Raw genomic sequence first — 12,866 nt, 5'->3', positions numbered from 1 at the left:
ACCAACGTAATCTAAGATTGCCAAAGTATCTTAGATCGGCTTTAGGTAGAACCCTTGTTCTACATAGAGTTGGTCACAGATGTACAAGAACTACTTACCATGAAGTTTCTTTGTTACTTAAGTCTTATGTAAAAAATGATTACACAGACATTTCACATTTTCCTCTACAAACATCGTACTCATCAAAAAAAGTCAGGTCAGAGTGTCGAACCCCAAGACATAACAATATGGGACCCTAAAAGTGAAGGATAGCACCTCGCGTGTCCCCGGGAGATAGCGGTGTCAACAAATAATGTCACGTCGCTTTGAATTACGGGACAGATGACGCTAAAATATGCAGTGTGATATTTTACCGGTCTTTCAATGATTTTTTCAAAGTGTTATTATTTTTGTAAGCCGTTAATTAACACATAAAATTAACGCTGTTAATCTGGTAATTCTATAATAAGAAGTTTAAATGGTCAAAAAAACATGGTAAGAAGTCTGTGTATCAACTACGATAGAAGTATCTATTTTTGCTTGCCTCATACGACAAATGTCTTGTAGCTGTTTCCAAAATTTAACATAATTAGTCCTTAGGGGCACTAATTGTACGCCTTTGTAATTTACTTTAGAGGAGGATTCCTATTCTGTTTCAAATTAGAATCAAGGTAGAATCACATGTAGAATACCTACCTATATGCCTCATGAAAATCTGAAATTAAATCTTAGAATAATAATAACCTGTTAAAATGTGTACAAATTTAAACTCCACGCAAAATCGTGAGCGTAACCAATCTTCCATTATTAAAACTTCGAGTTTTCAGAAAACCACAAGCTTGAAAGAGGAGTATTAAAATTCATCAACATTATAACAAAGACGATAAAAGCGTTACAAAATATAGGTACTTTTGAAAACAATTTTGTTTCTGTAAATTTGGAATTTTGTTAAAGTTTGGGAAGCAATCAAAGCGGGCTTACTGTCGTAGATTGGATTGTTGTTTATACGTGATTTTTAGGGTTCCGTACCCAAGGGGTAAAAACGGAACCCTATTAAGACTTCGCTGTCTGTCCGTCTATCCGTCTGTCACAGGCCTCTATCTCCGGAACGGTAATAGATAAGCACTTGAAATTTTTACAGATACAGATTCATAACGGTGGCCGCTATAACAACAAATACTAAAAATAAAATAAAATTGAATATTAAAGGAAGCCGTAGAAAGTCTGTTAAAGACCACAAAGCACGAGAAGTTCAAAATCTCAGTCAGATTTTTACTTGTAGTAACTACCTATAAAGTACCTTATGTTGTATAATATATTATATGTATATAATGTACTTTAACTTACATTATTATTAAACATCTGCTGTAACGGAATCGGCACATTGACCACCTGTTGCGCGCGCGCCTGTCTTGTGCGCTCATCCGAAACTATGTTCTGTCTCTTTCCCTCCTACGCATTTAGAGCGAGACGCACAACCAACATGCCCTATTTTATTGCAACTTTATATTGCTGTCCCTCTCTTTGTTATGCCGTAGACAGGGACAGATAGTGTAATATTGAGTAGGAGTTACCCCACAGGATACTGACTTCACTTCCTTTTGTTGAATCGATTTTTCTTTATTTTCTGGAACCTGGTTGATGCGGAAGTGTTTATGTTGTAGCCATTTTTAGTTTAAATTTTAAAAGAAAGTAAGTGGTGAATTTGTAGAATATTTTTTATTTTTCGTAATACGATTCGATTAGTAGGTAATGTGCCTTGTGACTTTCTTGTTATGTACACAACACAAATTTGTGCTTTTTAAAGAATTTTAAAATTAAAAAATATCATCATATCACATAATTAACAGTGTTCTTGTGTCTTAATATCAAATTCATGGAGTCATTTTATGAGCTAGTAGACAGTTTACATCGGTAAGTTTAATCATGTTTCTTAGCTTTAGTCTTTAGTATTAACCTCTTTACTTTGGGAAGTATGTAAATAAGTAAGAGTAATGGTACAGTTCTTCTCTTAAAATTAGGATTAGACTATATTTCACAGTAAAGTTGATAGAATTCACACACTACTGAGAATTCTCTTTTAAGATCTCTCATGTATGCAGGTTTCCACACGATGTGTTTCTTCGCCGCTACAGCAAGGGATTATAAATTTCTAATACGCGAATAACCTGGAAAAATAAGAATTGCGTGGTTGGACAAAACCTTTGTCCCCTATAGTCCCGGGTCCAGAATAGGGCTACGGTATCCCCTGCCTGTCGTAAGAGGCGACTAAAAGGGGCTTCCGGGGTTGCGGGCGGCAAAAGCGGGAGCTCAAACCGTCCAGCAAGCGACCCCGGGAAGGACAGCGGTGTGTGTGGTCGCAAATTGCTCCCCCCAGGGCAGAGCCCGAAAGAAACAACAAAAAAAAATGGGACGAACCTTGGACCCATTTAACGCACTAGACTATCACTGCTTTTGAAATTCCATATCCTTATAAACTTGAATTTCTCGCTAAAATTATTTAATATATTCCAAGAACTCTACATTAGCTCTACCGTGAAAACTCGCTTCAAGACGCAAAGCTCAGGCTTATTACCTGACGTTTCTAGGCTCTAATATAATCCTATTACACTACGTAAGGCCTAGACTTTAGTAGATATTAAGTTATATGTTCCACTTATGAGGGAGCTTTAAATTTAAAGTAGGTACGATCTTGGCTAAGATTTTTAAGAGTAAATTTTATCTAACGGTTCGACTCCGGCCGCACCATCGCCACACCTATTTCTGCTTTATCACAGCACTGTTAGGCGCTGCTATGTTCCGTTTTGATGGGTGTGGTAAGGAAGACATACTTTTTCGTGGCGTTCCAGCTTAGTCCTCAGGGGTAGCGGCGCATCTGTGGCCGACCTCAGGTAGGAATATCTAATCGTATCTGGGGTTTATTACAGATGTCCATGGGCGGCAGTAGCCACTTACCATCAGGTTGACTGCATACTCGTCTGCCACTCCTATATTATAAAAAAAAACATTGGGTTTTTCTTTGTTATGAATTTATGATATAGAGAAAGTACAATACATCCTGAACAGAAACCCAAAATTAATTGAATATTTTTTTTGTATACAAGTTGTAAATAAGCTTGCAGACCACCTGATGTGAAGTGGCCACTGCGCCCTTAAGGGACACATAATAAGCCTTTGGGTCGGCCACAAATGTGTTACTACTCCTGAAGACTAAGCTAGAACGCTTCGGGTGAGTCTCCCTTACCAAACCCTTCAAACCATTACACAGCTGCACTACTGATTATATACCCTTAGCAGTTCGACCGCATCAGTGTCAAGTGCTGCTGCTACAATAGATGTGCTCCGATTTAACGTGGATCGTGAGAGGCAGACAAGAGCCGTTCCAACTTAGTCCGCAGAAATAGGCAGTAACCCATCTGAGGCAGTAAAACCCCTGGGGGGTTACTACCATCTCTTAAAACAATATTATTTTAATCATACTTTTCCTTTTTATGCAGGATATTTAACTTTTTAAGCAAAATATGACAATTTCAGTTGGTTTTGTACAATGAAGAAGCGAAAAATTAATATGGGTTTAAGTTTGTTCAACTGTGTATGACGGAATATTTTACTGATTTAAGGAGGAAATAAAGCTTTCCTGGGGGGTTACTACTATCTCTTAAAACAATATTATTTTAATCATACTTTTCCTTTTTATGCAGGATATTTAACTTTTTAAGCAAAATATGACAATTTCAGTTGGTTTTATACAATGAAGAAGCGAAAAATTAATATGGGTTTAAGTTTGTTCAACTGTGTATGACGGAATATTTTACTGATTTAAGGAGGAAATAAAAGTTTCCTGAACTTTGATGGTTTTTAAAAGATGGTGGTAGGCCCCCTGTCTCTGTCCCTATAGTTCCGGGACTAGAATAGGGCTACGGTATCCCCTGCCTGTCGAAAGAGGCGACTAAAAGGGGGCTTCCGGGGTTGCCGGCGGCAAGAGTGGGAGCTCAAACCGTCCGTAGAGCAACCCCGAGAAGGACGGCGGCATGTGTGGTCGCATGCCGTCGTAAACACTAGATGTGAGGGAGGAGCGTAAAGTGCTCCCCCCAGGGCAGAGCCCGACCGGGGTATCGCGCTTGGAGGACTCCGGTTGTGTTCCATTGGAGATCCCGGAGTTCTCCACCAAGCGCTGAGGACGGCCACCGGGGGGGTTTTAGTGCGGTAAAAATCCCACATAACCCGTCGTCGCTCCCACGTCGTCGGGTACCTTTTGAAGGTTTCCCCCTCGAAAACAAAAAAAAAAAAAAGGCCCCCTGTAGTTAAAAACTATTCAAGATAACGACTACATACCATCATACAGATGAATACGCACATTTGCTACATCAATTTCGAAATAATCCTGTTGCCTCCTCTTTACATAATAATTTTATCACACTGTAGAAAACCCGTTAACTAATAAAATAGTAAATACGTCAAGATAGAAGACTATCACTTTACGAGCAATAGTTAAGTGCAGTATCTCTAAGCATTAATGTATTAGCATAAACAATTATTTGCTGAAGTTATTACTTCCCGAGCATATCAGATCCAATTACATACATAACAGACCAGTGTTTTTCAATGTTTATTGAACGGACCTTTATGTAAAATATTTTACATTTCCTCTACTATTTTATCCTACATAGGAGTTGACGATGTAGGATGTAGGAGGAATAGTAGAGGAAATGTAAGATATTGTTCGGCTGAAAGATGCGTACAGCCAAATCTGCGAAACACAAATAAAAATGCACAATAAATAATAAAATAAAGATACACATATATGTTACACACACAGAGTTAAGGGAAACTCTGGAAATCAAGGCACAACAAAAAAATCTCCGGCCGTTCCACTGCTGCGCACGCGTCTCCTCTCAGAATGAGAAGGATTAAGCCATAGTCTACGGTCGCCAAATGAGATTAGACTTCACATACCTTTGAGATATTTTTAATCACTCATATATACAGGTTTCTACACTATGTTTTTATTCACTATTAAAGCAAGTGGTAGTTAATTTCTAATACGCATATAACGTAGGAAAATCGGGGAGACGCGTGCCTGGTATTCCCACTTCGGACACTTTACTTGATTGTTAGGCCGTTGAACCACTGGGCTATCACCAACATGTTTATTATTTTAAATAAATAAAGCAAATTAATTTTTTCTGCAGTTTCGTGAGTCCGCGCGAGCTCTTATAGAGGCTTTGCAATCCCCCAGGTATTATCCCACACTTTGAGAAACACTGACATAGGCAGTAAATGTCTAATATAGCAAGCGAAAGGGCTAACCTAAGTAAACATTGAGCTGAGACTGCTACGGTGGCAACCTTAATGCGTTTAAGGTAACTAACTTTCCAGCGAACTCTGTATACGTCGTTTCGCTCCTTTATTGGAGGTTTAAATATATTGCAAACATATTATACTCTGTCTGTTTAGGTATATACAGTGAGAATTGTCAACTGAGTTTGTTGGCGAAATCCAAAATTACAGAGAATGGCTACACGCTGAAAGGATTTTGGAGAACATAAAATTGTATAATTTAAAATTTAACAAAATATTTTATATCACGGCGTGCGTAAATGGACGTTTTACGCACGCTTCGCGTGCGCAAAACCCCCATTTCCGACCCCGTAATATAAAATTTTATACAACACGCGGACGAAAAATGTTTTTCTGACTCGTGTGATTGCAGTCCTCGCCTGCGGCTCGGCCTGCAAACTCACACTTGTCAGAAAAAAATTTTTCGTCCTCGTATTGTAATGTACTATTCCAAGCCAGAATTTATACCGGATTATTTTGGGAAAACAAAACATTCATTATTGCGCTATCCGAGTGTAAGAGATCAGAAGTTCATCACCAACACGTAGTCCACCTATAGGCCATCTATGTGATCTTTTGGTTTTCCCACCTCGTCCCTGAAGATTCAGGGTCAGAATACAGCTATGGTGTCCCCTGCCTGCCGTAAGAGGTGACTAAAAGAGGGCTTCCGGGGTTGAGAGCGCAAGACTGGAACAAGAGTAGAAACTTGATCTGCACACCCAGAGACCGCAGGAAGGATGACGGAAGACGTGACCACTGACCGCATAACGTCGTAGGCGTGAGAGAAGCGTAAAAGCACCTCTTTAGGCAGCGTCCGTCAATCACCGCGATCAAAGAATTGCGTTTCGTTGGAGATTCGGGAGACCAATTCACAGCACCTAGGATCCCGCTGCGAATTTAGTAATAGCACCGGGTACCATTAGAAAGTTTCCTCTTCTTCAAATAAAGACCTTCCGAACCATGTGGAAAGCACGTGCCTAGTAGTCAACATAAGTGGCATGCAAAGCTAAATTTGTAGTAATACTCATAGTGGTGATAAAATCTGTATGAAATATACAGACTCTACGTATAATTTCGCTAAATTACTCCCCTACTAAGATAACATGAGTTACACGCAGTTATTAGCATAGAACAACGTTTCTCAAAGTTTTAGGTATACGTAACCCCATTATTTCCCTAATAAGGGTTATACATACTGAAAAAAGGGGGCATTTATATGAATATTAAAGAACAATATTGTACATGGCACTCCTTAATTATGAAGGATGGACTCGTTTCTTGTCAAGCGATTAAGCTTTGATTTTGCGTTAGATAAGTAGTACGGTCCACGTTTGCGAAGCCGTGTTGTTTAGGTATGGTAAGGGGGACACGAGGCCTTCCAACTTAGTTCTCAGGTGTTGCAAGTCCTTTGTAGTGAACTTCAGGTAGAAATCTAATCTTACCTAGGTTTGATTATATGTATCCATGGGCCGCCTTAGCCACTTACTATCAGGTAGATTTAATTACTTCTATATTATAAATAAGATATGAAATATTCCTTTATGCACATTATATGGGAAAATATTATTTTGTTTACTACTCTCTCTGAGTAACTGACGCGCTCAACATCTGTATGTAGATAGGCATGAAGCTAACCGACACCCCTAGGGGTGCGTACTTTGAGAAACTCTGGTACAGTACATGTATCGCACATAGCCTCCTTCTTTCGGTATGATTCAGTAATCTCAGTTTAACCTTAACCTTAGTCTTGCTTGTTGGAGTAGCGCTAAATTATGGCTGGCGGAACTCTGTATAACGGCGCGTTGCATACTCTATAAGGCGCAAGTCATAACCGCAAGCGTTTAAAACGATAATTAAGAAATACGTTTGAAAACTTGACGTAAAAATAGAGCTCTAATAAGTATGAAACAAAAAAGTATTCTTGTCTACCATTATTACCTAATAAGTATTATGTATTATCTCATAAATTTAACATTAGTTAAATTTATGTAGTATGTTAGTATATAGTTAGTTTATTACAATTTAATACATAAATAGTGGGATTTCGTGGGAGAGGCTGCAGGTATAAGCATTAATTTACATATTTACTACTACTTGTACTTTTAGCATTAATTTACATATGGCATAGGTAAAAGAGGAAAATAGGGGACTTGAGACACATATAAAAATACTATCAGAACTGTGAAAGAAGTCTCAGGCGCGATCGCGAGGAATCCTGCATGGATTCCTCGCGATAATTTCTAGCGTAGCTAGCCGGTTTCCTTACGATGTTTTCTTTTAATGTTTAAGCTAATGATATTTGATTTCTAATGCACATAACTTAGGTTTAAAGAATCTTTATTTTCTCATAAGACATACATTTGTCACTTAAAATGAAAAAAATAAATTAATAATAATATATGGTAATGCTCGGTACGTATATGTTATGTTATCTATGTACGTGTTTGTGTATATCGGTGCGTATGTTCGTCTGTGTTGTGCATGTGTGTGTGTGTGTGTGTGTGCGCGTATGTGTGTATAGTATTATTTATGTATTTGTGATTTTATTATTTTTGAGTGCTTGTTATATGTTAATATTGTATTGTATGTTTATTCGATGTTGTTGAGAATGTAATTTTTTAACAGTTAACAGTTAGTATTTTTCTTTAATTTCTAAAAGTATGCCTGGGATTCAAACCTTAGATACCTCTGTTCAAAGGGTGTAATTCAGACCACTGGCCTAGACTAACACTACTTTAATTGCTGTGCCCTTGTAAAATTCAAACTTCAAACCGCTACAGCTTATGACTCGATACCACGAACGGTTCCGTTGGTTCAGTAAAATTGCCTTTATGAATATGAGATGTTACGCTGGATAAGCGCACGTCGTTTTTCATTTTTGCCATACATTTGCCGGTTTAATACGTCACAATGTTTAATTTATCTGAATAAACGAAATGCTTGTTATCAGCGATTCCGTTCCAATTCTGTACAGTTATCTTTTACTTTGGGAACAATATTTTTGAGGTAGGAAGTACCCTGTCACCCTGTGTTGAATGGCCTGTTAAAATCGGTAATTACGAGGTATTCGTGACGTAGGTAGTGTGACGTAAGCACCAAAGGGAATGAGGGTCATTGTTTTGCTTCATTTTGATGACAAGGGGACCAGAGAGATCTGGTTGGTACGTCACCGTTGTTATATAGCCACTATATCTGATTTTTTAGACTATAAAAAAAGCTCAACCAGAAATTGTTTACTCCAGCTGGTGCCAATACCATTTTTAAATCAGAAGAATGCGGGTTCAATCCCCGGCCAGTCTAAATGCTGTAGTTACTTACTCGAAGTCAGTAGAACCGCTAAACAATATCACCTTAACTTAAAAAAATATATTAGAGCTTGGGTTTATGAAAATACAGTATTTAGTAACTAATTTTATTCGAACACTTATATTTCAGCGCTGTATGGAAAATAAAATGATTCCGATATTATATTCCTAAGGGTAATCCTAAGGAATATATTATCAAGGTTCGAAATGAATTACAAACAAGACACACGCTAGAGAGCTGAAGGAAAGCGAATATACTAATTAAGGGCTTAAGATAATTGTATAATAGAAGTATTTGGTGCGATTTTGCGACTGCAATTATTATTGTTCATTTGGTTAAATGTTAATAAAACTACTTGTTATTAACAATCAATCAATAATTTATACCTACAAAAGATCGAAATTTGGAAATGTCTTTGGTAAGAAAAACTTATCTAACCAGTCTATTCTATCCAGATTGATTTTTAATAACAGGTCTAAAATCATTTTCACCAAAATATCTGTGAAACATGTGCAACTATTACGTAATAATATTATATTGAATTTTATTGCATATTTTTTTCTGTGTTTCTTTATATTATCAGTATCACCTGCTAGATTTAGATATTCCAAAGATATTTCATATTTTTCGTATTATAATCAACCAATTGTATGAATGGTCTTAGCATCAGCTAGCGATTTCAGAAAACGTCTAAATATAATTCAGACGTGTGGTAAATAAGGCTAGGCATTTAACTGAACGGCTAATCAATCTACTTGGCTGCGACATATCGCAGCCAAATTAAATATTAAGGAATGTATATTTGGAAAAATCACCCACCATCTGTTACAAACTCGCAACACATGTCTGTCTAATGAAACAGCCCTTATAATTTCTCCAGAACTTCAACTTACATGTCTATAATAAGCCTCTTACAATTATCCTGAAAACTTAATTAACGTAAAGCATAAATAATTGTAAAGGTAATATTTATAAAGGTATAGTTATGCAAATAATTTGGATTTTTTTGGTTTTAAATATTGAGTTTTTGTCCACAGCCGCAGCGAGTCAGCCCTAAACAGCCCCACTGAGCCGGATGTCTCCCTGGCGGCATCCCTCACTGACCCCCTCGAGGCTCACAACTTGGATGAAGCGAGGAGGTCTATAAGGTAACGTCAATATTTTTTCATAAATTAAAAAATAATATTTCATATGCATAGTGTCATGCCATGATTCCCTTAGCCCTTAAGAAGTCTATAAACACAGAAACACCCAGACCCAGAACAAGGATTTAAATTTATGATATACATACCTTCCCTCCCAAAAATCAAATGTAAAGTCCCATACATAGTCAAGATATAGACGATCTCGCGTCAGAATTTTTATAAATTTTAAAATTTTATTTATTAAGTTTTATAAGTTAACCCCAAACTTCATCTACTTATATCCTTTATATGTAAATTGAAAAACAGTTATTCATTATTTACGTCATCTTATTAAGAATATTTTTTTTACAGGGACCTTCGGATGAAGTACCGCGCGCAGGCGCATCAGTTACTAACATGGCGTCGCGCGCACCGCACCCAGGAGGAGCTGGTGTCTCGCCTGCAACGGGAGAAAGCTGAGCAGCTCAAGTCCCTGTCCAGCCAACTCCTTTTATTCGAATCGCGCCTGGTTCGCAAGCAAAAGGAGATCACTAACATGCTCGCTCTAAGAGAGACAATCATTATGAAGCAGCAAAAAGTCATCGAAAGCCTACAAGCGAAACTGCTTGACAACGGCATCGACACTTCCCAAGCCATCCCCGACTTCAGAGATATGCTACAAGACACTCACCTTGCCGGAGACTTTGACTCCTTGAATGATTCGGATTCAGCCGTCATCATGGAAGATGTGGATTCCGATTGCAACTTGCCCCATATTCCACGATTCAGATCGGCTAACCCCGACAGCGTTACCATTGTTCGATCTATCTCAGACGCGATAGATCCCAATGTTAAATACAGCGTGGTCAGACGGTCCAACGGCTTTCTACGACGACCGGAAATCCTGGAGACAGTCTACAGCGTGGAGGAAGAAGCGGACGCTGAGTCCACAAAGGGGCTGAGTGCTCAGAACAGCACAGAAAAGGAGCTAAAAGACAACAACAAGACAGACGAGCAGAAGTACAAAGAAACCAGTCTCCTCGCTCAGCGACGAGACAACTTCCGCATGAGAAGTTTTGTCCTAACCGCTGAAGTTAAGAGTATTGATGATAAGGAAGTGAAACCCACCAAGACCAACAAGGAGGTTTGGTCGTACACGTATGTGCCAAAAAGGATGACGCCTGCGAATGACTCCGACGAGGAGGTCACGTCCAATCCTGAGAGTGATGAAGGAGATCCAGAGCCCAAATCCAACCAAGTGGTCACGTACAACCGAGTGATGTCTAACCACCGGAACGTGACGAAACCGAAGGACGTTAAGTATAAGAGAATAAACAAAGCCAAGTCGAAGAGTTTGGAGGAGTTGCGAGGGCGGCTAAAGAACTGGGTGGAGAAGGGTAACAAGTTATCCAACATGCCACTAGAGCACGCCCAGAGTTACGCCTGAACTCTGAAGTTCCTAATTAAGTTTCGTGCGGATTCCCGGAATGCCAACATAACGCAGACGTAGAGGCTATAAAGTTTTATCGAGATTGTTTTAGTCCTAAGAAATGAGCGGGCTTCTGCATACAAGAGAATTTTAGTAGATCTTTGAGCACCTTAGACACTTGCGGCGTAGATTCTCGTTTATAGAAAGATCTCACATTAATAAAAATATACAATATTAAAATATTCGAATCCTATAAAAGCATATGTTTCAATATTGCCGCTTATTACTATTTCAAAGTACCTTAAATTAGTATTATTGCTTGAAGAGACGCAAATTTTATCGATAAATATTCTTGATACTGACTCTTTTGTATATAGTATTTCTTATACGTGCTGCGTTTATGCATTTTGAAATTTTAAATATAAATCTATGTATATTTCTCAAATAATATAATATGTATGTACTAAGGTTGTTGTCTACAGGTATCAAAAATTTATCTAAATATCCATATTATATTTTATTGAAAACTATTTAAAATAATATTCAAAATTATGAAAATTCTATTAGAATACTTGTAAAACAAGCTTTGTTTCTTTTGTTCAACACTCAACCCTTTAATGTCCAAAGGCATGTCTTATCAGAAAAAGGGTCCTTTTATCTACAGACATTGAAGGTGACAGACACGGACCGTGACAAACAAAATTGTACTTTCTATACAATATTTGACAATGTTTTAAGATTGACATAAATATGTCAATATACATTGTATAGTACGTGTTTTAGTCTGCCACGACACGCGTCTGATACGCTCTATGTCTGTAATGTAAATTATAAAGGATCAAGAAAGGGATAACAGATAACACAATCCTATATTATATTATTATGTTCTTTTAAAAGTTTTGTATTATAATTTTTTTCTGTGATGCTGATTGAAAGTCAAGGTGTAGATTTCTCGATTTTGTTAGGTAAGTTGTAAAAATTGTTAGTCAAATATTTAAGAAAGTATTCTGAAAACGTATGTAAGAACATGTTTCGGTGCCAATTATTAGAAGATACTTTTAATATATTCCGTAGTTTCGATGTAAAATACGCCTATAAGATTGCAATGACATAAGTGTGAATTCACTGATTACTATGTATTCAATTGTTACCCGCGAAATACCGAAATCAATGCAATGATACGTCAAATAAATTTCGATTTTATCGAACCTAAAATACCGATAAAAATATCGATAAAAAACTAAGTATCGATATCGAAAAAGACTCGTTAAAATTGTATTTACGGCGCCTTACACGAACACAATAGATCGAAAATGAAGTTTATAGTAAAAAACGTTTTCCTTTTTGAATATTTTGTGACTTGAATTATCGATATATCAATAACATCGCATTTACTCTTTCGATATTGTAGATTATCAATATTTTAGGCCTTTATCGATAATTTTATCAACTTTCAAACCTCGTAGCTGGCCATTTTTTTTGGTTTTCTTGCCTTTCATTTTTAATTCCCACTGAATCCTACATTAACACTACTTCCATCTAGGAGATCGGTTATTTAAAAACTAAAAACAGACAGTTCCATTTTATTTATATATACAGTTATACGATAGTCACTTGCATTTGATCCTTAAAATTATACTTTTACGTCATTGTAATTCTTAAAGTGCGAAGCGAATCTTTTCGTAGTA

The 12,866-nt window shown here is 37.3% G+C and overlaps 1 protein-coding gene across 5 annotated transcripts in view; it reads left to right on the top strand.

The window, feature by feature from the left end:
- LOC140746980 (uncharacterized) overlaps positions 1–12,471 on the top strand; it is a 195,847-nt gene extending 183,376 nt beyond the window's left edge. For 4 of the 5 annotated variants that reach the window (XM_073079186.1, XM_073079183.1, XM_073079184.1 and 1 more), the window contains 2 exons: positions 9,663–9,773; positions 10,122–12,471. In XM_073079186.1, the coding sequence (XP_072935287.1) occupies positions 9,663–9,773; positions 10,122–11,196 (1,186 nt within the window). In that variant the 3' untranslated portion in view covers positions 11,197–12,471. Of the gene's footprint in view, positions 1–1,763; positions 1,894–9,662; positions 9,774–10,121 lie in introns of those variants that run through there. The other variant, XM_073079182.1, reaches the window with a different exon arrangement.
- The last annotated feature ends 395 nt before the right edge of the window (positions 12,472–12,866 follow it).

Source organism: Epargyreus clarus, unplaced genomic scaffold, assembly GCF_041222505.1.
Source record: "Epargyreus clarus isolate Ecla_fem2 unplaced genomic scaffold, WU_Ecla_fem_2.2 ptg000014l, whole genome shotgun sequence".
NCBI classification, from domain to species: Eukaryota; Metazoa; Arthropoda; class Insecta; order Lepidoptera; family Hesperiidae; genus Epargyreus; species Epargyreus clarus.
The sequence above is the reverse complement of the archived record's forward strand: the minus strand, read 5'-3'. Positions and strand labels throughout refer to the sequence as shown.